General features: G+C 51.1%; 1 protein-coding gene across 1 annotated transcript; it reads left to right on the top strand.

The window, feature by feature from the left end:
- Positions 1–683: 683 nt before the first annotated feature.
- Plekho2 (pleckstrin homology domain containing O2) lies at positions 684–27,258 on the top strand. Its single transcript, XM_057768765.1, has 6 exons — positions 684–799; positions 6,851–7,000; positions 15,949–16,065; positions 19,690–19,794; positions 21,585–21,683; positions 23,255–27,258. The coding sequence occupies exons 1-6, from the start codon at positions 788–790 to the stop codon at positions 24,254–24,256; spliced, it is 1,485 nt and encodes a 494-aa protein (XP_057624748.1). The 5' UTR covers positions 684–787; the 3' UTR covers positions 24,257–27,258.
- The last annotated feature ends 437 nt before the right edge of the window (positions 27,259–27,695 follow it).

The raw sequence follows: 27,695 nt of genomic DNA, 5'->3' as shown, positions 1-27,695 counted from the left end.
CCCAGCACTTGCGAAGCAGAGGCCGGCGGATCTTTGTGAGTTCGAGGCCAGCCTGGTCTAAAAAGTGAGCTGTGTGACAGGACTGTCACACAGAAAAACTCTGTTTCAAACCCTCCCACCCCCACTCCAAAAAAAATAAGGAAAGAGGAAGGACCTCTTTGTGCACTCATTTCTGAACTGCTCCGGCAGCTGGATCCAGTCCCGCAACCCGGGCCCACTCGGTTAGGCAACCTCAAAGGGATGAACCACCCACCGCCTCCCAGGCTTGCTCTGCCAGCCGCGCCCCCGCCCCGCCTCCGCCCTGCCCCACCCCGCCCGCATCCCTCTCGTCCGCCTCTGGGCCGGAAGCCCCTCCCCCTCCGTATCCCCCATATCCCCAGTCTGTACCCCCTCCCAGTCCCTCTCCCTGCCTGGGTCCGGGAAACCTCTCTCCGCCCTCTTCCTGCTACTTCAGCTCCTCCGGGTTCTTCCGTCCATTCCGAGAGCTCAAGACCAGCCCCTCCCAGGATCCTCCCCGGCCCCGCCCCTGCACCCCCACCCGGCCACGCTCCTTCACTGCGCTGCGGGCAGGGGCTGGGGGTCGCTGCACCCCTCCCCGGCCCCGCCCCCGGCCCCCGGAAGCCCCTCCCCGGCCCCGGCTCCGCCCCCCGAAGTTTCTTGGGCCTCGGGCGGCCGGCGGGACAGAAAACAGCGAGCCGCCGCCCGGCTGCGCATAGATGGAGCAAGCGGAGCCCGCGCGGCGCGGGCAGCAGTAAGCGGCTAAACGGCCGTACCTCACAGACTCGCCATGGAGGAGGAGGTGAGGGCTGGGCCAGACGGAGCAGGGTGCTGGACTGGGGTCCTGCCCGCTCTACTTGCACGGGTCTCTGCACACTCTTTCCCTTCCTTCTTTCAGGCAGAGCCTGGACCGATGGGGTAGGGGCGGGGTGGTGGTCTAGTCCTGCATCTCGCCGACAGCATCCTCCGTTATGTTTTGGGCTTTTCTCACCAACTGGGAACAGTGCCTGTCATGATTCCCATTGGATTGGCGGGGAGACTGAGGCCCTGGGGAGTTGGGTGATTTGCTGAAAGTAGATTGGGTTGCTGTGCCTGAATCCCGTTACACCCTTTCTTGACTTCTTGCCTGCCAAGACTCCTGAGGAGTCAGACTGCTTATGTGTGTGTGTTAGGGGAGGGAAGTTCTTAGGGGTCCTAGGTCACTCACTGTCTCAAGGAATGAGACTGTAATGGAGCCTGGTGGCAGGGCCGAAGAAATTGCTTTTGTCTTCCATGTGTAAATCTCTCAAGAGTCCCCACTGCTTTTGCCCTTGTCTATCTGAGGATGTTAGTTGAAGGGTCAGGTCAGCTACCTCCCTCAGAAGCAAGGGCTGGATCAGCCATGCCCCTTGAGATTCCTCTGCCCTCTGCTCTCGCAGCGTTCCCGTTATCCAAGGTTCCGATACACAGCAGTCACCTGCTGCATGCTCATGAAATGAGTAAAAAGAAGACTTTCTTATCTTTTGAAGAGTGGGGAAGAATGATGAAGCTTTCCCCTCCGGAGCCCCCCTGCCAGCTGGGGTGCCTTCAGTGAGCTCAGCTGCCTGCGTCCCTGTCAGTGTCCCCTTGCGTATTTCCCGGAGCAGCAAGGCTCTGTTGCCTGTAGGCTGGACCCTGAGTTTGTGTGGGATGGTAGATAAGTCACTTCCCCTCTCAGTTTGTGTTTCCTCTTCTGTAAAACATAGGCCTAACCTCCTCCCCTAGACCTGACGGTTGGATTGTGGTCCCTGCACTCAGAGTGGGTCCAGGTAAGGGGCAAAGGCAGGCCCCTGTTTTACTGTGGTTTCTCCAGCTGTTATGGGTGGGGCTGCTGCCTGCCCCTCCGTTCCCCTCCTGCAGTGGCTGTGCTCTCTGTCCAAGGCCCCTCCCCTGTTCCCAGAGGATGTGTGGGTCAGGATCACTCCATCTCCTGATCTGCTCTGGTCCCCAGTTAAAGGAAGTCCTCCTGGGGCTTCCTGGGCTCAGCACTGCCCTGTGCTCCTTCTGGTTCAGAACTGCTACCATTGCTACTTTCTGGTTCCAGATACCAAAAACTCCTGACTATCCGGCTCATTAACATCTTGCCCATGCTATTTCCCCGTCCAATCCCATGTCTCATCCACAGAGTCGGGAGCTCTCTTTGGTACCCCTAACTCTTGTTGCTTCCTACTTAACAGTTTCCCTTGTTTCCCCACGCCTGTGTCCATCCTTCTCTTAAAAGCCTCTTAATTATGGCCACTGACCCTCAGGCCACCTTTCCACCTCACCTTCACATAGCCGCTTCCCGCCCTCCTGCTTTGCACTTCCTGGGTCCCAGGACCTCTGGGGCCAAGCCTCCCTTGGCCTCTGTGTAGGATGTAGGATGGTGGTCCCTGTCAGGCTGAGGCTTGGAGAAGTGCTGGGTTGGGCTCTAGCATCTGTCTATCTGTGCTTTCTGGTCTTCAACTGTAAAATGAGAAGGGAAGGGGAATCCAGAAATCTGATAATGTGTGTGCAAAAGCTTTGAAAACCAAAAATATCAGTGGAGGTGTTGCTGCTGGCCCTGGAGTAAGGTTAGAAACCTTAGCTCTCGGACTCCCTGGTTCTGCCCCATTGCCCACCCCAAACCACCCCTTTCCTGGCTCCAGACTGCCCTGATTGCCCTGGCCATTACTGAGACAGGCATGGCAGCATCTTGTCGCAGGTTTTATGACACTGGGCCAACCTCTCGCGCTTTCTGCTGTGCTTTGTCTCTTCTGTAGCAAAAGGATTGAGAATATGAAGTGTTTATTTTTTTATTTTATATGCATGGGTGTTTTGCGTGCATATGTGTCTGTGAACCACTTGCATGGCTGGTGCCTCTGGAGGCCATAAGAGGACACCAGATATCCTGGAACTGGAGTTAAAGATGTTTGTGAGCTGCCATGTAGGTGTCAGGAATCGAACCCAAGTCCTCTGGAAGAGCATCCAGTGCTCTTAATTCTGAGCCACGTCTCCAGAGCCACGAGAGTGGGAAGTCTTTGCCTTTTTGCCTTTACTTCTCCTCGTACACCTGCCTTCTGAAAGAACTTCTGTATCAATCCCAGGCCCTTGTAGCAGAAGGCTAGGATGGGGGACTCCCTCAAGCAGGAGGTAGCCACCCACCCTCCTAAAGCTTCCCTCAGGCAGGCTGTGTACTGTCTTTATTAACCTAGATGATTCCTTAGGGCAGGGGTTGTATTTTTTCCTTTTTCCATATGCTTCATTCTAGGCCCCTGATAGAATAGATCCTTAATTTTTTTTTTCTTTTTTTTTTAATTTGAGACAGGGTTTCACTATGTCATCCTGGCTGGTGGCCTAGTACTCCCTATACAGACCAAGCTGGTCTTGAACTCAGAGATCCTCCTGTCTTTGCGTCCTAAGTGCTGGGCTTAAAGACATTTGCCATCATGCTCGTCTTGGAGTTGGGTTTAGTCAAAGGGCAGAAGTCATCACAAGCTGCCTGCCATGTGCCCTGCCAACAAGGTTTCTTTTGTCTGTTGTAACTTTACTGTAGCTTTTTGTGTCTCTCTTGACTTAGGGTCAAGGCAACCTGTCTCTTTTTCCTCCTTGCTTTTTGAAAGAATAGCCCTGATACATTCCCATGTCAGGCCTAGGAAGCCAGACTGATGCCATGGGGTACATCAGGAGGCAGGAGAAGGCCTGCTGAGGATGGCTGGGAGGGGAACAGAAACAGTGGTCAGCTGGTCAGTAAGAAGAGAGGAGCTGGAGAGACTGGGCTGAACAAGACAAAACCTCCCCTGTGAACCCTGCCAAGGGGAGGGGCGCCATGTTAAAACTTACTGGGGTGTAGCCAGACCCCTGGTGGGAGGAGGTCTAAGGAGGCAGGGAGGGAGTTTGGTGGAGGGTGGAGGCAAGTAGGACCCTGGCATTTAGCCAGGCCTCCCGTAGGATGGCTGGGCTTTGCCTCACACCATCTGTAAACCCTCAACTGTTCCCTTCCCTAACCTCCTCTAACCCTCCTTCCCAGTCCATACTGGTCCCCACCCACCTTATAGACCTTGGACTGGTTTCCCTAGCTCATCTAGTCTTGGTATTCACTAGGCACTCTGGTGTGCATTCCCCGTCCGGAGGTGACAGCGATCAAGGCCTAGGTTCTAACCTTGGCCCCCAGAGCTTCCAGCTGATGTGAAGTTTTACGTACCAGACAGTGGAGGAGGCAGGTAGAGGAGATGGCAGAGGCGTGAGATCTCTTTTAAAGGGTGGGTGGTGGGTTGTGCTCCCTGGAATCAGAAGAGAAACTTGGAACTCAGAGATGGGCGATGTGAAGAGCAGCTTCCACAGTCCCCACAACCTTGTTCAGGAGACACTGAGAGCTCAGGGCCCAGGGGATGGCCAGCAGTGCTGACGTGCTAATAGGTGTGTGTGTGTGTGCGTGCGCGCGTGCGCGCACACATAGGGATTCCTACTCTGTAGTTCTTCTCTTCCAGTCCTGGACCTTGTGGCAGCCTGCCTGGGTCACTGAGAGACTTAGGTCCCTGGACGTCCCCCAGCCTGTGAGAGCATGCTGTGAACAGTGGCTCGGGAGAATTAGGTACATGGCTGAATGGGAGAATCTCCGATTATTGTCCAAGGGCCCTGAAGTCTCTTCCTCCTTCCCCTGGCAGGGTGGCTACTGTCAGCTCCTCACTTCCTCATTCCTACATCCGGGAAGATCATTTGGAACCAGCCCACTTCCCCATTTCTCCTGCCATGCACCAAGTTAGAAGACCAGAAGGGATATCCCACATTCCTGGAGGTGTGAGACCAGCAGATATAGCTCAGCTTTCATTCTAAATTGAGAACCAGATCTAGAGAGAGGTCCCTGAGACTCAAAGAGGGGCTGGCAGTGATGGGCAGAACGACAGTAACAAGAGTGACAGCTGCCAGTTACTAAGCTCAAGGTATGCTAGGACGTGTGCCTTGTTCTCATTTAGTAACAAACGTGTATCAAGCCCTTATCTGTGTGCCAGGCACCGTCTAAGCACAGCAGTAAACAAAACAAGGTCCCCTGTCTTCATGGAATCCTATTTCTATATTGTCTTAGTCAAAAGGCAGAAAAGCAAATGGATTCCTATTTATACAGGAACTGTTAGCATCTCCGCTTCCCAGGTGAGCAAACCGAGACAGAAAGAAGTGGCATCATTTGCTCCATCTCTTTCTGGTCTGTGTGATGTGAGCTCCAAAGCCCACGCTCCCAGTGAAGCAGAATGTGTGGACTTCCAAGAGGAAGAAGGACTATAGAGAGACACTGGCTGGAGCCTCTCTGCCATAACACAGAAGCCAGGCCCTGCCCAGCTCCTCACAGCTCACCACACTTATATCTGCCTGGGCTTGTCCTTCCAAAGACATCTGTGGCCACAGGGTATCTCTGGGGAGAGGCGTGCCTTTCAATGGGGCCCTTTTTGGAGCTCTATGTAAATTATAACGTAGTTGAAATTCGTCAGTGTCGATTTCCTTCTAGTGTCCTCTCGATTCTGATGCACTCTTGATCCTTTCTCTGCCACCCTCTCGCATACTCAGTACCCCAGGAACCTCTAAGTTCAGCACAGTGGTTAGAAATAGGGTATATTTAACTTTTTATTTTTACAAATAGAACTTTGGCGTTCATTAGGTATCAAAGAACAAGATTAAGTGCTTAGGACTCATGGGTGAATCTGACCCCATCGGGTAGACATGTAGACGTCTGTGTTCCTGTGTACCTAGCACCCAGCCATCTGAGCAGGTTGTGAATGGGACATGACAGACCCTGAGATTACCGTGTAGCTACCTTCTGCAGAATGATTTGAACTTAGCACCAGCCTGTGACCGAAGAGACAGTTCCCAGAGTCTTCATCGGAGGAAGTAGCCACCCCACAGTCCTACCCTGGCATGGGCATGAGAACTAAGGAGTCCCTTGCTTCAGGACAGGAAGCTGGATTGAAGTCTCTAGAAAGTCAGGAAGGTATATATATATATATATATATATATATATATATATATAGAGAGAGAGAGAGAGAGAGAAAGTCCTTACACTGACTGGTCCTCCTCTGGTCCTCCTGTCCTTCTAGGTCTGGCTTAAACATCCTCTATTTCAGGATGTCTTTCTGGGCCACCAGGTCCCCAGTATCCTCTTACATACCAGTGCCTGCTTGTGGCCTTTTCTTTTTTATTGCATGTGTGTGTGTGCATGTGTGCACACATATGAAGATCAGAAGCTTGTGAGAGTTGGTTCTCTTTTTCCACCATGTGGGCTCTGGGGATTGAACTCAGGTCACTAGGTTTGGTGACAAGCACCTTTACTCGCTGAGCCATCTCCCCTGCCCCTTCATAGCACTTTACATTAGTTAATGTGTATGTTCCTGGGCATTTGCTTGTTTAGCTGCTCCATCTCCCCACTATGTACTTGATGAAGGAGGGTTATATCGCTTTTGTTCTCTCCCCAGTGACATGTGACATTATATGGGCTCAATACATTTGTTCGCCAGTTTAATAAACACAGGGAGGCACAGGAGAGGGAAGAAAATGAGTTCAGAGAGACCTGCTCTGGATTTTGGGTCTGTCTCTCTAGCCACGTGATCTGAATTTCAGTTTGCTGCAACTGTGGCTAACAGTGCTGCCGTATTGGAGAGCAATTATGAAAGTCAGATGCAGCTATGTGTGACGTGCACAGTACAGGGCTCACGTGTAAGGTGGTGGCTATCACTACTGCTGTTTTTTCTGATATCCTCCTGGAGGGTTCCTGAGGAAACTCCATGTAGGATGATGTCCCCAACACTAGATGCACCCCTGTGTGATCCGTGGACCATATGGCTTCATGGCAGCAACCCTCATGATGTGTCCTGGTACTGTCTTACAGAGTATGAAGGAGGGGAGCGAGAAGCCTCGTGGAGCACGGACAGCAGACAAGGCTGGCTGGATCAAGAAGAGCAGTGGAGGGCTCCTGGGTTTATGGAAAGACCGCTACCTGCTCCTCTGCCAAGCCCAGCTGCTGGTCTACGAGAATGAGGTGAGGGCTTGCTTGACCCTGACAGCAGAGACAGAGCGAGGCAGGCAGGCCAGAGGAGGACCCGAAGACTGGGGCCGGAACACTCGTTCCGTTTTGCTTTTGATTTGGTTGCTTTTGTGTTTGATTTGAGACAGGGTCTTACTATGTAGACCAGGCTGGCTGGCTAAAAAGTCACAGAAATGCACCTGCCTCTGCCTCCGGGTGCTAGAATTAGAAGCGTGTGCTGTCACACTGACCCCCACTTCACCGCTGACATGCTGTGTCACCCTGGGCAAGCCTCTTATCTCCTTTGGGTCTCTGTGTGTATTATGGGGATGATACTTTAAACTTAGAGTTCCTCAGTGAGGAGTCTGTGGCCCTCTGTGCATGGTGTACTGAGTCTCCTCAACTACCTACCTATACGCTGGAGCTTCCTGGGTTTGGCCAAAGTTTTATAGAAGCATTTAAAAAAAACCCAAAAAAACAACTGAAGATGTGTCAGTCAGCATTGGCACAAAAAATGTTAATTAACCCTTAGCCTTCATACTTTTTTTAAGATATAATTTTTATTTTATGTGTATGAGCATTTTCATTTATGTGTATATGTGCACCTTGTGTATAGCGCTGAGGGAGGCCAGAAGAGGCCTTCAGATTCTCTGGAACTGAAATTGTAGATGCCTGTGATATGGGTGCTGGAAACCAAAACTGGGTCCTTTGTGAAACCAGCAATGTTAACTGCTGAGCCATCTAACCAGGCCTCCATTTATTTATTTATTTATTTATTTATTTATTTATTTATTTATTTATTTATTTATTGAAAAAAGCTCTCACCTTTCAGCTGGCTTGGAACACCCTATGTAGACCAAGCTGGCCTCACAGAGATCTACCTACTTCTGCCTTCTGAGTACTGGCCTCAAACTCACAGAGATCCACCTACCTCTTCCTCCTGAGTGCTGGGATTAAAAGTATGCACCACCACCATCCGGCTGAAAAACTTTAAAATGTTAAATAAACGACAGGAGTAATAATGAATATCTTTAATCCCGGCACTCACAGAGGCGGGGGTTTATCTGTGAGTTGGAGGCCAGCCTGGTCTATATAGAGAGTTCCAGGACAGCCAGGATGACATAAAGAGACCCTGTCTCAAAAACAGCAAACGAAAGAACACACAAATAAAATGTTAAATACTCCTTGCCGTCAACAGCAGATGTCGCCTGAAGGGCTTTCCAGTTGGAATTGGTACTAGAAACTTGCACTGAGGCTTGGAGTCCTTTTTCCGACTTTGTAACTGCCTGGCTGTTCCAAAGGCTAAAAGGCTTTCTCTCCTCTAACACTGAGCTAACAGTTGATACTTATTAAACATTTATTTCTTTATACATTTACATGTGCACAACACATGTGTATGCGTAAGTGTTCATCTGTGAGGACTTGTATTGTCGAGGCACATGTATGGAAGTTGGAAGGCAGCCTTGGGTGTCAGTTTCACCTTCTGCCTTGTTTGAGGCAGGGTGTCTCTTGTCTGCATACTCAAGGCTAGCTGGACCACAGCCTCCTGGGGATTTTCCTGTCTCTGTTTCCCATCTCATGGCAGAAATGCTGGGGTTACACTCAGATTCTCATCCCCTTCCCTAGGCTTAAGATTTGGACAACCTAAGAATACTAAAATTGACAGCCTTACACTGATAATCCCAGCAAAACAGGAGGACTGCCCTCAATTCGAGGCTAGTCTAGATTATAGTGTGAGACCCTGTCTCGAAACAAAAGCTAAAATTATTAATTAAGGAAGCATCAGAGATGCTGTTCACAAAGACTTGAAGGAAAGGTAGCTATTCTTCTTGGTGCTGGGGTTGAGGCTACAGAGGCCCATGGCTGAGGATGGGGCAATACTGTAGGTCTTCATAGATAGACTCTGTGAAGATAGAAGGAGCCTGCATCTTACTGGTATATCAGTCTCTCTCAGCCCCTTTAAGGCAGCTTCACACATCCCTAAGTGCCCTAGGCCACAAAAGCACAAATAACCTGATCTAAGGGTTTCAAGGAGTTGCCTTTGAAAAGCTTCCTGTCAGCCACACGCCTTTAGTCCCAGCAGTCGGGAGGCAGAGGCAGGCGATCTCTGTGAGTTTGAAGCCAGCCTGGTCTACAGAATGAATTCCAGAGCTACGAAGAGGAAACTCTGTCTCCAAAAAAGAAAGAAAGAAAAGAAAAGCACCTTGCCTGTCCTGCTGAGTCCCCAGGAGTCTGGATGACGGAGAAGCTGTGGGAGAACAGTAAGGAATGATGATGAGCAGACAGCCTCCCAGATGTTCCGCACTTACCAAATTAGGATGTGCCACAGCTGGGAAAGTGGCAGACGAGGGATATTTTTATTAGAGCAAAGGGGGGGAGGATGGTTGATATGTTTTTTTCCAGTGCCAGCTGCTACAGGAGCTGAGTGACAGGCTCTCAGCTGTCAGCCCGTCAGGCGCTGCCATACTTGTCCTAGACTGCCTTTCCACATCTGGCCACAGCTGGGAAGCGGGCAGGGTTTCACATTCCCTAAAGATGAAAAATCCAAATCATACTTTAAAAAAAAAAAATCACTATGAAAAACTTAAATGTGATTCCAAGAACTTAGCACCCAGGGATGGAGCTTGGCTCAGGAGAAGGAATTGAGAAATGCTTATTAGTTCAATTCCTCTTTCTGATGTAAGGAACTAGGCGAGTGCAGACGGCTCTTGGCTGCTTCTCTGCTGTCAGAGGCTGATGTTCCAAAACTGTTCCCCCTCCCAGTGCCTCCTGCTTTATCCTCTCTGAACTACAGAAGGCCCTGGATGATTCAGCACTTTGGTGTTGAGTTGTCCCAAGTCAGGCAGCCTTGGGTTGCTGGGTAGTGAAGACGGAGTGAATTTATTCCTAAGAAGACGGTGCATTTGGGCTGGTAGTTGTCCACTGGGGAGCCTGTGTAGGTGTGGGTGTGGAACTGTTGCTGGAGCTTCTCCTGGATGCCAAGGTCTTATGCTAGGCTGGGCACCATTCTGGCAAACTGGTACTGTGTGTGTGTGTGTGTGTGTGTGTGTGTGTGTGTGTGCTTTTAAAGGCAGGGTTTTGTATGACCCCACCTGGCCTTGAACTAGCTAAGGATGTCCTTGAATTTTTAATTCCCTCGCCTCCACCTCCCAAGTGCTGGGGTTGTAGGTGTGTGCACTGATAGGCTAGAGTCACTTTGAAAGAGGGACTCTCTGCTGAGAAAGTGCCACCACCACACTAGCCTATGGGCAAGCCTGGGCTTCATTTTCTTGCTTGATTATTGATGTGGATGGTGCCACCCTTGGACTAGTGATCCTGGGTGCAGGCTGAGCAAGACATGGGGAGCAAGCCAGTAAGCAGCATCCTCCATGGCTTCCATTACCTCCTACACCCAGATTCCTGTTCCTGCTCTGGCTTCCCTGGATGATGGATTTCAGGTTGTAAAATGAAATGAACCCTTTCTTCCCCAAGCTGCTTTGGGTCACGGTGTCCATCACATGATAAACTAAGACAACTGACAAGACTGATGACCTGAACTCGATCCCAGAACCCACATGGCAGAAGGAGAGAAGTGATCCCTCCATCCAGTTGCTGTCGGCCATTAGGACAGCCACCTTTCCTAGGTTGTGCGGTGCTGAGGGAGAAACCCAGGACCAGTGTTCTAGCACCCAATAGAGCTATAGAGCTATAGCTACAACCCCTGTATTCCTCTCTTGAGAGCTACTTCATGTGGAGTGCGGCTGGGGAGCATATGGAGACAGACACACAGACACTAGGAGAGAGCCGACCAAGGGTGAGATAGAACTGTGATCTTCTGTGTCGAGGCTCAGCCTTCCTGGCATCTAGCCTGGTAATTGACAGGTGCTTTATAGGTGTCTGCATGCCCCCCGTAGTGGGTAAGACACAAGAGCACTAAGATTTGGGGGATCATGGCAGGTTATCAGGGGAGCTTCCCAGAATAGAAGAACTTTTCTGATCTGTATGTTTCATGGAAGAACCTGAACAGGAATAAGGATCAGGGCTTAAAAAGATGCATGGAAGCAAAAATGGGAACTGACACGTGATGGCACCTGGGCAGAGTGAGCAGGCTGCTCTGGCCATCGAGTCCCTTTTCCCCTGAGAGGCTGAGGAGAAAACATGTCAGCCATCTGCCTTGAAAAATACTGAGCTCAGCAGGGCGGTGGTGGCGCACGCCTTTAATCCCAGCACTCGGGAGGTAGAGGCAGGAGGATCTCTGTGAGTTCGAGGCCAGCCTGGTTTACAAGAGCTAGTTCCAGGGCTATTACACAGAGAAACCCTGTCTTGAAAAACCAAAAAAGAAAAGTACTGGGGTCTGAGCCTCACCCTAACATTGATCTGAGATGTTATCTGGGTGTGGGGGTTCTTATAAAAGTCCTTTTGCCTTTTCATTTACTTACTTACTTGTGGGGTGAAGGGACATATTGCCATACTGTTATTGTGGCAATCAGAGGACAGCTTGAGGGATCACTTCTCTCCTTCCACCATGTGGGTTCTGGGGATTGAACCCAGGGTATCAAGTCTGGCAGTAAGAACATCCATCTACCATCTTAGTCAGGGTTTCTATTGCTGAGCCGAAACACCATAACCAAAAAGCAAGTTGGGGAGGAAAGGGATTATCAGGCTTACACTTCAGCATTGCTGAAGGAAGTCAGGCCAAGAACTCAAACAGGGCAGGAACCTGGAGGCAGCCACTGATGTAGAAGCCGTGGAAGGGAGCTGCTTACTGGCTGACTTCCCATAGCTTGCTCAGCCTGCTTTCTTATAGAACCCAGGGACAGCAGCCCAGGGACAGCACCACCCATCATGGGCTGAGCCTGACCCCATTGATCACTAAATGAGAAAATGCCTTACAGCTGTACCTCGTGGAAACATTTCCCCAACTGAGGCTCCCTCCTCTCTGATGACTCTAGTTTGTGTCAAGTTGACACACAAAACCAGCCAGTACACCTACTTAGCCATCTTGCTGGCTCTGAGTGTGTGTGTGTGTATGTGTGTGTATACATGCATATACATATATATATATAATTTATTATTCGTCACCATCACACCCAATATTTGTGTATGTGTGTGTGTGTATGAGTATGTGTGTACGTATGTGTGTCCCCACTGCATTTAACTAGGGTTGCTTACATGGCATGGCCATAAGTAGAGGGTCATTTACTTAAGCAAGGGTATGTTAACAATGATTACACCACCAGGAAAATGACTTCTTCCTCAGCAATCATTGGCTGCCTTAGCCCCTTAGGGCTGAGTGGGGGCTCGTGCTCCCCTCCCCACCCATGACAGAATGTTGTTGGGAGTCTTATAAAGGTAGCCACTGCTGCTGTGAACGGATGGTTGCAGCAGTCGGATTGCGTCCAGGAGACAGTGTTCCACAGCTCTCCTCCCTACCCTCTGGCTCTCACATTCTTTCCACCCGCATTTCCATGATGCTCTCTGCTCCTTAAAGGGATGGATGGAGATGTCCTCTTCAGGGTTGAGCACTCAACAGTTAGTCATTCTTGGAACACTTTGATCAGTTTTGACTCTCTGCATTAAAGTTCGCTGGTGTAAACAGAAATTCTCCGGCCAAGGCTGAGAGCAGCACTAATCTATGAATTATAAACATATATTTAAAAGGCATTAGGGAAGCAATAGTAGTAAGTTCCCAGCTAGGGCCTCTCCAACATGGTCTTTGACCAGGTGCTTTTTATTCTATTCTATTTTATTTTTTGTTGTTATTGTTGTTGTTGTTTGTTTTTTGTTTTTTGTTTTTTTTTGATTTTTCGAGACAGGGTTTCTCCATAGCTTTTGGTTCCTGTCCTGGAACTACCTCTTATAGACCAGGCTGGCTTCGAACTCACAGAGATCCACCTGCCTCTGCCTCCCGAGTGCTGGTGTTATTGTTGTTTTAAGATTTATTTTGTGAGGCGGCGGTGGCGCATGCCTTTAGTCCTAGCACTTTGGAGGCAGAGGCAGGAGGATCTGTGAGTTTGGGGCCAGCCTGGTCTACAGAGTGAGTTTCAGGACAATTAGGGCTGCACAGAGAAACCCTATCTCAAGAGAGAGAGAGAGAGAGAAGTTAATTTTATTTCATGTGCTTGGATGTTTTGCCTACATGTGTATATGTGCCCTACAGTCATGCCTGGTGTCTTTGGAGGTCATAGCCTCCCTGGAATTATGGATAGTTATGAAACACCATGTGGATGCTAGGAACTAAACTCAAGCAACTGCAAGAGCAACAATTGCTCTTAGCCTCTGAGCCACCTCTCTAGAGCACCATAGGTTAATAATAGCAGCCAAGAATTCTCTTCTGTAGGGCAGGCCTCAGATCTGGTCAGAGAGAAGTTGGCTGTACCCATAACAGTTGTGGCTCTGTTGCACCAACGAGCGCATCTTGCCAGACTGATGAATTTGTCACTTGCAGGTTTCTAGCTGGGAAAGACCATTGATGACTGTTTTCTCCCAGCAGTCTGCATAACACCTTCCAGCACAATGGAAACTAGCCAGCTGGGAGGCAGCCTCCTGCTTAGTTCCATGATTTCTCTGTCCTGTGGCCAAAGTATGCAGTGCCTTTAGCAGATTTGGATGTTATTAAAAGCCTCAAGGCTGCTGAGACTGAATATGTCTGGCATAAAGAAAGAGTTCTCAGGGGTTTGCTTACACCAGGGTCACCTGGAGTGATGGTTAAAATTCACATTATCCCCAGCACTTGGGAAGTAGAGGCAAGTGGATCTTTGTGGGTTTGAGGCCAGCCTGGTCTACAGAGCAAGTTCCAGGACAGCCAGGGCTACACAGAGAAACCCTGCCTTGAAAAACAGAACAAACAAACAAGTTCACATTTTCAGCCCATGCTCTCCAAGTTTATGATTGGATCAGAAGGAACCCACAAAGCTGCATTTCTAGCAGGTTATCAAGTGGCACTGGATGCATTGGTCAATGCTTTTGTAGTTGTTTGCATGACCCTGGCACTAAGTGATGGGGCCCTCAGAGGCTGAGAGCACTAGATCCTACACTGAAGGGCCACTGACACAGGGCAACCAAAGAAGCATCAATCAAGCTGGCTGGTGGTGGCACACGCCTCTAATCCCGCACTTGGGAGGCAAAGGCAGGTGGGTCTCTGTGAGTTTGAAGTCAGTGTGGTCTACAAATCAAACTCCAGGACAGCCAGGGCTGTACAGAGAAACCTTGTATCAAAAGAAAAAAAAAAGAAGAAGAAGAAGCATCATTCATGCAACCATGTGTGGATGTGTGTGGTGTACACTTTCAATCCCATTGCTTAGGAGGCAGAGAGAGGCAGGTGGATCTCTGTGAGTTTGAAGCCAGCCTGATCTACACAGCAAATTCACGGCCATCCAGAGCTCTCTCTCTCTCTCTCTCTGTGTGTGTGTGTGTGTGTGTGTGTGTGTGTACATACACACACGGCCTGCTTCTGCTCCCCAGGAAGTTGTAGCAACTGGGTCATCTCCAGAAGAGGAACCAGTTAATCACTATCAGGGAGAGCTCGTCCTAGGCAGCTGCCCGAGAGGTGTCCTATGCCCAAAACCTTCTAGTGTCAGGGGTGGCAGGCAGGAAGTTTAGAAGGCTGCCTGGTGTTGTGTGACAAAAATTTTCCTGGGGAAACAAAACACTCAACTAGTCATCCCAGATAGGAAACCCATGACAGACAAAATACAGACACCACCGAAGTCCAGCTTGGTGAACCAGTGAGTTTTATTGGAGTTACTTACAGGAACATGGGTTCGAGGTCACTTACAGGAGCAGAAATGACTCAGACAGCTGCCTCACCACAGCCCACCCAGCATAGGCAACTGCTCACAAAAGCTGGGAACTTGGAGCTCACTGCACAGGAGCAGCATAGCGGGTTGGAGAGTGTCCTCCTTGGGTGCCTCGGTTGGCCCAAACCTCTCCCAGGTAGCTTTTCTTTGCACCTCAGTTTGTCTAGGTCTTTGCAGCTGGGCTCTGCTTACCATGGTAGGGAAGGGGCTTTCTGAACCCAGTCATCTTCAGGGAGATCTTGAAGCCTTTTTGTTGTTGTTGTTGCTGTTTGCCTCCCTGCTTGAGGAGCTCCCCCGAAGGATGGAATGTTTCGGTCTTGGATGAGTCAGTCACAGGACAACTAGCCAGTGGCGGAGACCAGGCACCTTTGGCCACTGGCCTACATAGTGATGAGGCCGGAGTGACAGGCTGGTGGAGGGGGGGTGTTCTTAACGCTCCTGCCATCTCTGTTGTGTGCGGCCTTCAGCCTGGGGTGAGAGGCTCCTCTGCCTAGCTAGTAATCAGAATGGGGAGATGTTAAGTGAGGGAGCCGGTTGGCTCAGGATCACTGGGCTGAAGTCAGGGCGTGTGAGCCCACGTGTGTCTGGTTCACGCTCTTCATGGGAAGTTCTCGCCGTGTTTCATGTCATCCTGGATTCTTCTAGGCTCTCTTTCACAGATCTCTGTCTGGCCACTGTGCCTGTACAGACCCCCAGGCATCCTTTTCTAAACCTCCCTAGCTTCTCCTATTTTTGCCTCTCGTCTTAGGACCACTAGACCCAATCTTTAGGCACAAACCCACCCCTTACTGTGTATCCCACTTCTTTGTGTGTGTGTGCTTTGTGTGTGTGTGTTTTGTTTTTTCGAGACAAGGTTTCTCTATGAAACAGTCCTGGTTGTCCTGGAACTCAGGCTGGCCTCAAATTCACAGAGATCCGACTGCCTCTGTCTCCTGAGAGCTGGGATTAAAGACATGCACCACCACCACTTGGCTGTATTCCACTTCTTAATCTGCATGGTGAACATTGTGGACACGTGCCGCCGGCACACGCTGGCACTATTTCCTTGCCAGGGTTTGAATACCACATCTTGGTGATGCGGTGTTCTTGCCCAGTAGGATCAGAGTCTGGAATGTATATTCAGTGACTGAGGTTCTCAGAGGATCTGGCTCTCATCTCACTTCTTTGGCCTCTCTCCCTCTCCAGGACGAGCAGAAGTGTGTCGAGACGGTGGAACTCGGAAGCTATGAGAAGTGCCAGGACCTTCGTGCTGTCCTCAAGCGGAAGCACCGCTTTATCCTGCTGCGATCCCCGGGGAACAAGGTAGGGTTAACCCTGAAGGCTGCCTCCCTGCAGGCCAGGATCTGCCTGGGAAGATTAGCGGATTAGCGTGGGGAAGAAGGCAGCCTGCAGGTTCCGTTAGGTGGGCTGAGACTTACATTTCTGTGGTCCCTGCGGTCCTGGATGCTGGAAGAGATCACAGTGCATGTTCCTCATTAGTCTGTTCCGCCCAAGAATGTATCACCAGGACGGGGTCAGGTTTATGGTGTCCTGAAGGTCAAGGTTCATTTGATATCTGTTGTTTAGGGTACTTTGAGAACGAGAGAATGGTCTTTCAGGCCCTATAAGCCCTTTGTTGTCCTGGAGTCCTGCTGCCCCTCTGAGCAGAGTATGCGCTGTGTTCGAGAGGTGCAAAGTACACACAGGTCGGCACCTTTGTCTGCCCATGCATGTGCACTTCCTTATGCGCGGATACCACTTAGCCATGTCAGGACCACTGTGTGCGTGTCTTCTGCGGATGTGGAGTGACAGGAGTCTTTTGTCTCTGTCCTTTGCCCTTGTCACCTACTTTGCCAGCTCTGGGACTCAGCCAGTGCTGTGCGCTAGGTGGGTCACCCAGCAGTAGGACTCCTTCAGAGGAGCCCGTCCTTACAGCTTCTCAGCTTCTGTGGTAACAGCCTTCCTCCACCCATGACCCTTCCAAGAGTTGAGGCTGGTTCTGGGGGATGGGAACAGGACAGTTTGAGAGATGGGCTGGACCAGCGGTGCTAGCTGTGGAGACGAAGATACAACCAGACTCCTGCTCAAGGCCCTTGACCCTCATCATTCTGCACTAGAGTGGGGCTCCCCAGAGGCCTTGCACATCCTCCTCCTTTGCCTGCTTTTCCCATCGCCCTGGGTGTTCCCCAACTTCCTTGTGGCCTCTAGCTGGCCAGGAGGTCACGTGACCCTGGCTGTCTGGTCCTGAGGCTGCCTTTTTTTCCTTTCTAATCAAATAAACAAAGACTCCACTGTCTTGTGTGCCCCACTCCCCCTGCTGCTTCATCCCCACGCCCCTGTCCATGAGGTCACAGACAGCGGCTGCCAGGAAGCAGGGTGGCCACTGCTGGGCCTTGCTGCCCTGCTGATCTCGGACAGCTTGGCCCTTTCCTCTTTCCGGCCTCCTCTTCCCCTCCCCCCTTTTCCTATCTGCCATTCTGCCCTTCCCCCTTTCCCAGGCCTTGGCTGCCTGTTCTGCAGCCATTCTTATTAGCATGGTTTCTCCTGCTAGAGCCTGTGTTGTTAGAGCTTCTTCAGGGGGCTTGTGGCATGGAGCTGTAGCCTGAGCCCACCAGGCATAGCTGCTTGGTGTCCATTCCGGTTGTCCCTGTGGCAGTCATCCCTGTGGTATGCAGAGCTCACTGAGATGGGATCACACCGTACTTTACGGTAGAACTGGATCCCAGACATGGTGTTCTTTCGTCTCTGTGAGTCCATTGGCCAGCACAGTAGGTTTTTCCTGAGGCCATATCTCTCCGAGGGAACCAGTACCCTCCCTGCAGCCTGTGGCTGGCGGACTGGGCCAGTGGAGAAGGGGCAACTGAGCCCAGGAGTTTTGTTCTCAGCCCTTTGAGACCAGAGTTACGAAGAGAGAACTCAGCGCCTGACTGTTCCCTGCTCCACTCTGGGATGCAGTCTGTACCAGGGAGGGGCCCTATAAACCCTGAACCCCTAACAGGTATGGCAGCAGGGGTCAGAAGGGCTGCCTAGACCCCTGGCACCTCACAGGATTGGGTGGCCTTCGTAGTCCCGGTATGCCCTGTGGCCTCTGCCTGAGACCCTGCAGCCCTGAAGGCTGGGCTGAAAGGAAGCTGCCAAGGTGCCCTAGGGTTTTCTGACTTAACTGCAGATCTGCTGCCAGGATCTAATTTAGCCCGGTCATGCAAATGAGCATTTGGCTGTGGCCGGCATGGAGGGGGGACCTAGGGTCCTGGAGGAGGAGGAGGAGGTGGTGCTGCCAGGAGAAAGTTATATAATGAGGATGCTGAGGGGCCAGGCCAAGTGCACTGTACTGTGGTGTTACATAACTGACTGGCAGAGTGGCAGGAGGCACTATCTAATACCAGGGCGGGGAATGGGCAAACTGGCCACACCAACAGAGAACTAGGGCGTCTTGAGGTCAGAGAGTAGGCAGCCGCCCAGAAACAGGGTGAGGGGAGGAACCTAGGCCGGCTCATTCATGGGCTGTCTCATTCACCTACTGTGTGCCGGGCTTTAGTTCTGATGTTTAATTCTTTCAGCATTGCTTTGTAGTAAACTGAGTTATCCCATTTCATGAATGAGAAAGTAAGACGGCCCAGGCGAAGGCTGGGGTGCTATTCACACGCCTTCTGGTCAGCTCCAGATCTGGTTCCTTCGGAACTTTCTTTTGAGACAGTCTCAGGTATTCAAGCTGGCCTTGGATTTCTGACTCTCCTGCCTGTGCCTCTGTCTCCCAATGGCTGGGACTGCAGGCATGCACAGCCACACCTGGTTCGTGTGGTGCTGGGGACTGAAGCCAGGGCTTCAACCAATAACTAAGCGGCATCCCCAGCCCTAGATACATCTTTTTAAAACAATTTTGTCGCAGGGGAGGTGACTCAGTGGTAAAGGGCTGACTGTGCTCACCTGAATACACCTGTAAAACCCATGTGGGTATGGTGCCCTGCCTGTGACCCCAGTGCATGACAGGCAGAGACACGGAATCCCTAAAGTAAGCTGGATGGCCAGCTCAGCCGCACGGGGGGCTCCAGGTTCCGCTAGAGTCCCCGCAGCCTGTATAAGATCAAACACACAGGGCTGGAGAGATGGCTCAGAGGTTAAGAGCACTGGCTGCTCTTCCAAAGGTCCTGAGTTCAATTCCCAGCAACCACATGATGGCTTACAACCATCTGTACTGAGATCTGGTACCCTCTTCTGGCTTGAAAACATGCTGGCAGAACACTGTATACATAATAAACAAACAAACAAATAAATAAATAAAATCTTTTTTAAAAAAAAAAAAAAAAGACATGGTCTCACTACGTAGCCCCTGCCCCTGGCTGGCCTGGAACTCTATAGACCAGAGTGGCTTCAGACTCATAGAGACCCGCCTGTCTCTACCTCTTGAGTGCACCTTCATTCCTGACCAAAGTTTCCTTAACTATTTTAAGTGAACTTTCAGAGGCATTGGCCTCACTCTTCAGGTGGTGCCATCACCGCCATCCTTCTTCAGAACACTTTTAAAACTCACAAAACTGCAACCAAATCCATTAAATACTGGCTCACACTCTCTCTTCTCCAGTCCCTCACGGTCACCGGTCTACTTTCTGTCTTTGGTTTTTTTTCTAGGTACCTCATAGGGGGAGGCAGGCAGTCTCGGACTTGTTCTTCACTTAGCATGATTTTATTTATGCGTCTTATCCCGAGACAGAGCCTTATGAAGCAGGACGGTATCAGAATCCTTTCTGTAGGATGAGGCTGGTTGCCTCCGCGCCTCTGAAAGCTGCTGGCTGGAGTGGGCCTCTCTCTTGATGCCTCCCCTCCCCACTTAAAGCCCGATGTCAGAACCGCTGTGGGTCATTCAGGCTTCCCTTTGGAATGGCTTCCTAAAGACCCCAAATGTGAGCCCTAAAAATATCTGCCATCCTCCCCACCTGTCTATCACAGGTCAGTGACATCAAATTCCAGGCCCCCAGTGGAGAAGAGAAGGAATCCTGGATCAAAGCCCTCAACGAAGGGATCAACCGGGGCAAGAACAAGGCTTTTGATGAGGTATGGGGTGCGGTCCTCTGGATGGTTCTTTGTTCTCTGACCCATCAATTTAGGAGAAGCCTGTCCCCAACCCCCCATTCCACACTGCCCCTCAGCTCCATCATCGCTGCAAACACTGGGGCCTACTTCATTTACTCTCCCCAAAGCCCTTCAGCGTGAGTGGTAGTGTCCAGTCTCTACCAAGGAAACTAAGGCATGAGTAAATGGGGGATTTGTTTGTTTGTTTCTTTGAGACAGAGTGTCAGCTTGTGAACTGACTGTGTAGCTAAGGATGACCTTGAACTTGTGGTTCTCCACCCAGCCTGGTTTTCTGAGGTGCTGGAGATTAAGCCAGGACTTCCTGTATGCTAGACTAGCGCTCTACCAGCTGAGCCACATTCCCAGCCCTTAATGGTTCATTTCAAACTGAAAAGCACGCGGACTGCGAGCATAATTGTGGTAGAGCATCTGCACAGGGTCTTGGGCTCCATCACCCAAGAAAGGGAATGTAGGTAGTGGGTGGGATTTAACTGTCTGCACAGTCTGTATGTCCTTCCAGTCCAGTGGCAGCTCCGAGCCTGAGGGCTGGGGTGAGCTTAGAGCCCATGAACACCTTTTTTTTTCTTTTTCTTTTTGTTGGTTTTGTTTGTTTGTTTGTTTGTTTGTTTGTTTTGAGACAGGTTTCTCGGTGTAGCCTGGACTGTCTTGAAACTCGCTTTATAGACCAGGCTGGCCTTGAACTCAGAGATCTGCCTGCCTCTGCCTCCTGAGTGCTGGGATTAAAGGAGTGTGCCACCACTGCCTAGCCAGCGAGCTCCTTCTTCAGTTGGCCCATGGACCTGAGCTGGGCAGGGTTTCCCTGTTTGTCTGCAATGACCTTCATTCCTGACGCCCCTGGGCTGTGCATTACCATAGGGTAATGGTGGTTTAAAAAGTTAGGCTTGTGTTAGGTGGTGGTGGCAGATCTCTGTGAGTTCAAGGCCAGCCTGGTCTTCAGAGCAAGTTCCAAGACAGGCTCAAAAGCTACACAGAGAAACTGTCTCAAAAAACAAAAAAGCAAACAAACAAATTTGGATAGCAGAAGATGAGATTTGAGAGACGCCTCCTTGCCCTGTCCCAGCCTGTGAGTCCTGTGTGTTCACCCATGTCACTATATTACACTCAGCCTTTCACTGTATGGAAAAAAATGTCTCCATATGGGAGAAGGGATGGTGGGCCACATCATAGATGGTAAAGTGTCCACAGAAGCCATGACCTCACAGGTCTCTGGCAGTTTTGGCAGGTTCCCTCTGTTCCTCAGTGGAATAAGAGTCTTGCTCCCTCCCAGGAACAGGCAGTTCCGGCATTCGGAGTCCAGACCTCCCATGTGATGGGCCCACCTTTCCTGACTTAGGGAAGAGAGGCTGCCTTCTACACAGCCAGACCCAGCCATAGAGGCTGTGCCCTTTCCTGGCCTGGGCATGGGTTAGGAGAGTAAGAGAGGTCAGGGCAAGACTTTGATGCATGCTAGGTCCCAGAGGGTCCTGATCTGGCCTCCCCTCCTGTCCCAGCTGAGCCCCTGAGCAGTCTCAGGGCTGCTTAGGGATGTGTGCTAGACTGAGCTGAAGGAGAGCTGCGGAGAATGAGAATTGTCACACTCAGCAGAGGGAACACCGGTGACAGGGTAGACACAGAGAGGAGTGGAGGTCACAGTAGGGAGACACACATGGGCAGTGAGGATGCTGAGTGCAGACCCTGACTCTGAGTCTTGGCAGTGTTTCCTGTCTTTCCAAGACCTGGCAGGGACTCAGCTGCTTCTAATTCCTTCCCAGGTAAAAGTAGATCAGACCTGTGCCCTCGAGCATGTGACACGGAACCGGGTTCGTGGGGGTCAACGGCGCCGGCCACCAACAAGAATCCACTTAAAGGAGGTAAGGCCTTCACTTGGCTTGAATAATGGGAGGTCAGGGGACCTGGGATTCCAGGTCCTTAGGGTGGCAATCGACACTCAGGGCTAACCTGGAGTTGGGGCTTGCTAAGTGGTATGTGCTTAGGAAGGACAACAGATGTTTGGGCCCCTTTCCAGTTGTGGTTCACAGTGAACTTGGACAGAGGAAACAGGCTTGAGAAGCTCGTCCCTGTGACTTAGAGGTCGTCTTCCAGCAGGAGAGTAGGCCTGTTCCTATTAGCTGTGACTAGTTCAGTAGAGGGACAGCTCCAGGAGACTGGGGCAGGAGGGACCGTGGAGGGGAGTTACAGTTGGAGCTGGCACCAGGTTAGTTGATGGGTGGGAGTGAGAGGGACCCTTGTTGGAGGAGTTAGTAGGAGCTAAGGCACCCGGCCTAATAATTGAGGCTGTGCTGTGGGGCTCAGTTGGTTTGGGGGTTAGACTGGGCATGAAGGGGGAGGAGCTATGGAGGCCTAGATGCAGGAGTTGGGGATATGATTGGAGAAATGTTCCAGAGATCTCTCTGAGATCCTTAGGGTGGATTTGGGTCGAAGGAGGGAGAAATGAAGGGAGAAGGATTCCAGGCTCTGTCAGGGGTTGAAGAGGAAGAGAAAGGGATTGGTGATACACTGTGGAAAACAAGAGATGTCACAGGCTCAGATACAGGCAATCTGGGAAAAGGTTCGGGCAAGGGGGAATGGTAAGGAGTAGCCTCGAAAAGACCGGTAGAACTGTCGGGGAGAGACTTTAAAGGCCAGGAAAAAATGCTCAGCAAATAAGACACTTAAGGCTATCAGCAATGGCTGCCGCGGGAGAGAAGGCTTTTGACAAGGAGAGGGCTGGTAGCCAGTACAGAGATCGTCAGGAAACGCTAGCAGAAGCAAGTGGACTTGGGTGGCTTAGGATTTGGGGACATCAGCACAGGACCTGGCAGCCGCAATAGCAAGGGAAGAACTGAGGGGAAAGAAAGTGGCCACGTGTGCAGAATATTTTTACAGAGAAGGAGTCAGTTTAGGGCTGCCAGGTACAGCTGCAGGGCCCCCCAAAGTGGAGAACCACAGGCCGGAAGGACACAGGGTCCTTGGAAGGTTTGTTCTGAAGTGAGATAGCCTGCTCTTATCTGTCAGCTGAGAGAGGAGTCGCAGAGAGGGAAAGGAAGGGCAAGCCAAGGAGAGGGTGTGCAGGAGGTTGAACCCAACCTTAGAGAAGAGACTCTGAGAATTTAGGGAGGGCCCTTCCTCAGTAGTGATCCCAAGTGTTGGCCATACAGTGTGGTGAGCGCGAGTCCTAGCCTGGACTCCACCCTCCCCACTCGTGCACCATCTGAGGGACCTTGGAAGAGGCTTCCTGCTCAGCCCAACTTTGTGACCTCTGAAGCTCCCTGGAAGGTCCCTGTACTGTGAGGAAGGTCCCAGAATCAGGCCAGGTCAAGGGCAGAAAGGCTGGATAGAGCTCTCTAGGCAAGCAGAAGTAGGTGGAGTAAGCAGTTTGGGGGAGCCTGTATCTGACCCAGTGGCCATCCAAGATGACATCTGGATACCACCCTCACACCAGGTAGCCAGTGCGGCTTCTGACGGGCTTCTGCGCCTGGACCTCGATGTCCCAGACAGTGGACCACCAGTGTTTGCTCCTGTCAGTGAAGTGGATGAAACTCAGCCCCAGGAGCCACCCCGGGCTCTCATGCCTCCTGCCAAGCCTTCCCCGGTACCCGAGACTTCCAGCACTGACGACAGCATGGAGACTCCTGCAGGAGAGAGAGCCCCAACTCCTGTCTCAGCAGGCCCCGAGGCCAATCCTGAGAGCCCGGAGGATGTGGAGACCCTAGCAGAGGAGGACAGTGACTTTAAGAGGCTCACTAACAGCACATTGTCTGAGAAACTGAAGGTGAGCTGGGAGAACCCCAGTCCAGAGGAGTCTTCTGCTCTTGAGAGTGCTCAGCTGCCCAAGGTGCTCTCCTCAGAGACTCCAGAGACTGTCCCCAGGGAGAGCAAAAAGCCCCCTGCACCCCCTCCCAAGATCCTTTCAGAGAAGATGAAGGCCTGTATTAGTGGGGTGGATGCTTCTGGTCCATCCCAGAGTTCTGAGGCCCCTGAGACCACTGCTTCAGGCCCAACACAGGTCTCTGTGAATGGCATGAATGATGGTCCTGAGTCTGCAATGGGCACCCCTGGAACTGCTCCACAGGAGACAAGAGCAGCCCCAGCACACCCCTCCTGGGACTTGCCATCCCAGTTTCATCCTCGCTCCTCTTCCCTTGGGGACCTACTCAGAGACGGGCCTCGGCATGCACAGCTGCCCAAGGAAAAGTTGTATCGGGCCCAGCTGGAAGTGAAGGTGGCCTCGAAACAGACAGAGCAGTTGCTGAACCAGGTGCTGGGCAGCGAACCACAACCTGTGTGTGCCGAGTCATTGCTCAGCCAGGCTGTGGAGCAGCTGAGGCAGGCTACCCAGGTCCTGCAGGAAATGAGGGATTTGGGAGAGCTGAACCAAGAAGCGCCTGGGCTAGTGCAGAAACGGAAGGAGCTGGTGACCCTCTACAGGAGAAGTGCACCCTAGGCCTGCCAAGCCCAAGGCACAAGCTCACCTACACGCACGTCACTGCCTAGCCTTGCTAAGAAATGAGCTACAGCACAGGCTGTGGACACACCATCGGAGCCGTCAAGTTTGGACAGGACTTGACGCTCCTGATGTCCTTTCTATTCTACCCTGGCTAGTGGTGCCAGGTATCACCTGGCTAGCTCCCTGTTCTGGCCTCTTTTCCAGGCTCTGGGCTTAGGATGGAGCACATTACTCCTGTGGTCTTTGTGGTTGTTGCAAACTGCCTCAGGCCTTTGGCACAATGCTTGGAGTTTCCGGGATGGCATCATCTCGGTTCTCACCCCCAATAGTTTACATTCCTGACTTCTGTGGAGAGCACAGCTGAGCTGCCGGAGGCTCCCATCTCCTGTTCATCAGGCAGCTTCCAACCAGCCACACCCACTTGGAGTAGCTATAGGGACCTTGGGTCCAGGCTGTAGGGTCATCTGTCAGCTGAGTGAAATCTGGCCCTTAGCTGGAGCCTAAAGAGGGGTAAGCGTCTGAGTGATGGAGCCATTTGCTCTGTGTTTCCCCGTCTGCAAACCGCGGATCTTTCTGGCAGTATCCCTTCCCCTTTGGAGAGCTGTCATTAGATGGTCAGATCTCAAGGCTTCCAGGGGAGAAGAGGAACGGCTGCCTCCTGGTGCAGTCTCTGCTCCCAGGCCAGCTTCCATCCAGCCTTGCACAGTTCTGAAGATGAAAACCCTAGAGTGTGGCCTGTGTTACCATCGGAAAAACCTGTATGCAATTATCATTAATCAACCTTCACCGGCCTCTGCCCCCACCCCTGCCTCCTGTGCCTCCCAGATGGGATTTATCTGGGTCTCTGTGGTTCTTCCTCAGCTGAGACAGCTCTGATAGCCAGCCACCCCCTTTTCCTTCACATGCTGGAGTCTGTGACTACAGCTCACCTCTCAGGCCCCTGGTGGGCTGCCCCTCCTTTCTTAATGAGAGGAGTGTTTTCTCCCCTCGCCTTCCTCCCTCCCTTCTCCATCGCCTCTGGCTCTGGGGGCTACCCTAGAGTCTTCAACCCACTGTGGCAGCCAGCAGGACTGAGGCTGGAGCCTGGGCTGGGGGCGCTGGAGGAGGAGCTCTCACCTGGGATCTGCATGTGCACTTTTGTTTACTGGAAGAGAAGGGAGGGTCACAGCAGCCAGTGGCCTTTCCACTCACCCTGCTCCCAGCCACCAGTTGTGCCCACGGAGGCCTGCCAGCCTGTGCAGGCTGATGCCTTCATTTCTGTACTGTCACTGCCTTGCTGTGGGTCGCAGTCAGTGGCAGAGTGAACTGCAATGTCTGGCTCCTGAGCCCCCCCCCCCACTGTCAGCCTCAAGCCACACTCCTGGGGCTCCTATGCCAGCCTGCCTGTCCCTCCATCTCCTGTACAAGAACAAGAATGTCTTTAGGTGTCCAGTCCTGATTCCTTGCCATCGTCCCTTGAGAACAATCGCCTTCTACAGCAGCAAAAAGGCTGCTGGACTTCTGCCAAGTCACCTGCTTCCAGGAATTAGAGCCCCAGTCTTTGCTGTCAAGTGATTGGTTGGGCAAGTAGTCCTGGGGTTACTACCTTAATGGCCAAATGCCATTGGTTCCCTTTGCTGGAGGGGTGGGTTGGGGTGGGGACTGCACAGGGCTGCCTCCCTGTCACTGCGGAAGGAGGCGTCCAGTGTCTTCTGCTTATCAACCATCTTTCTTGAAATTTGGCAATAAATCTCATTTTATGGAACTTCTCTGCCCCAAGCCTGTATGTTGGTATGGGAGCGAGCACAGAGGCCGGCCCCCAGGGAGCAAGGGGCTTGTGGCAATTGATCAGGGCCACTAGCAGCTTCCAAACTCAGTTCTGTAATGCTTTTAAACACTTAAATATGTACTTTTTAAAAAGTCAATCTCAACTGGGCGGTGGTGGCGCACACCTTTAATCCCAACACTTGGGAGGCAGAGGCAGGCAGATCTCTGAGTTCGAGACCAGTCTGATCTACAAAGTGAGTTCTGGGATAGCCAGAGCTGTTACACAGAGAAACCCTGTCTTGAAAAAACCAAGAGAGATAGATAGGTAGATAGATAGTTTAAATAAATAAGTCAAGTCAAACCTATTCTGTGTTTTGGAACATACAGTGATAAACCACAGCAGACTTAAAATCAGTATAATAGTTTTGTTATTTCTTTCTTTGAAGAAATAACAGGATCTCACTTTGTAGCCTTGGCTATCCCAGAACTCACTATATAGACCAGGCTGGCCTCAAACTCGCAGAGATCTTTGTACCTCTGTCTCCCGGGTTCTAGAATCAAAGGCGTGTGCCATTACATCAGTTCTTAATTTCACTTCTTTTTTTAGACAAAGTTCTATGCAGCCTTAGCTGGTCACAAATCACAACAGTCCTTCTACCTCCGCCCCCAGAGTGGTAGAGTTACATGTCTGTGCCGTGTGCCTGGCCTGTGCCGCCCTGCCTGGCCTGTGCCATAATATCTCTTTTTAGTTTCCCTTAATTTGCAGTATTTCCTCAGCATGTCTTTCTTTTTCATAAACAATGACTTTTTGTTGTTTTTAAAGATTTATTTGTTTTACTTGCGTGTGTGTCTGTGGGAGGGCGTCAGATCCTTTAGAACTGGAGTGACAGGCAGTTGTGAGCAGCCCTGTGGGTCCTGGGAATTGAACCAGGGCCCTCTGGAAGAGCAGTTAGTGCTCTTTACCACTGAGCCATCTCTCCAGCCTGTTTTCTTTTCTTTTTATTTCAAGTACCCTCTGCTGTCCTTAATCTTGTTATGAAATGAGAATGACTTAGAACTCTTGATTCTCCTGCCTCCGACCTGCTGTGTGCTGGGATTGCAGGCAGATATCCCACCTCCACCTAATAATTCCCAACCCTTTCTGGGTGTTGTCTTATTGTATGTATGTGTGTGCTCCCTCACCCCTAGACAGGGTTTCTGTTTGGCCCTGGTTGTCCTGTAACTCTGAGATCCACTGGTCTTTGCCTCCTGAGTGCTGGGATTAAAATCGTGTTCCACCTCACCCAGCTTTTTTGTGGTTTTGTCTTATTTGAAACAGTTTCACTATATAGCCCTGGCTGGCCTGGAACTGCCTATCAGGCTAGCCTCAAACTCGGAGATTCACCCACCTCTTCACCCCCCCCCTTTTTTTTTTTTAAATATTTATTTATTATGGATACAATATTCTGTTTACATATATGCCTACAGGCTAGAAGAGGACACCAGACCTCATTACAGATGGTTGTGAGCCACCATGTGGTTGCTGGGAATCGAACTCGGGTCCTTTGGAAGAGCACACAATGCTCTTAACCGCTGAGCCATCTCTCCAGCCCTTCACCCCCCTTTTTAATTTGAGACAGGCTCTTGATATAAAGCACAAACAGCCTTAAACTCAGTCCTCCTGCCTCAGTCTTTTCAGTGTTAAGGATAG

Source organism: Chionomys nivalis, chromosome 4 (assembly GCF_950005125.1).
Source record: "Chionomys nivalis chromosome 4, mChiNiv1.1, whole genome shotgun sequence".
Lineage (NCBI taxonomy): Eukaryota > Metazoa > Chordata > Mammalia > Rodentia > Cricetidae > Chionomys > Chionomys nivalis.
The sequence above is the reverse complement of the archived record's forward strand: the minus strand, read 5'-3'. Positions and strand labels throughout refer to the sequence as shown.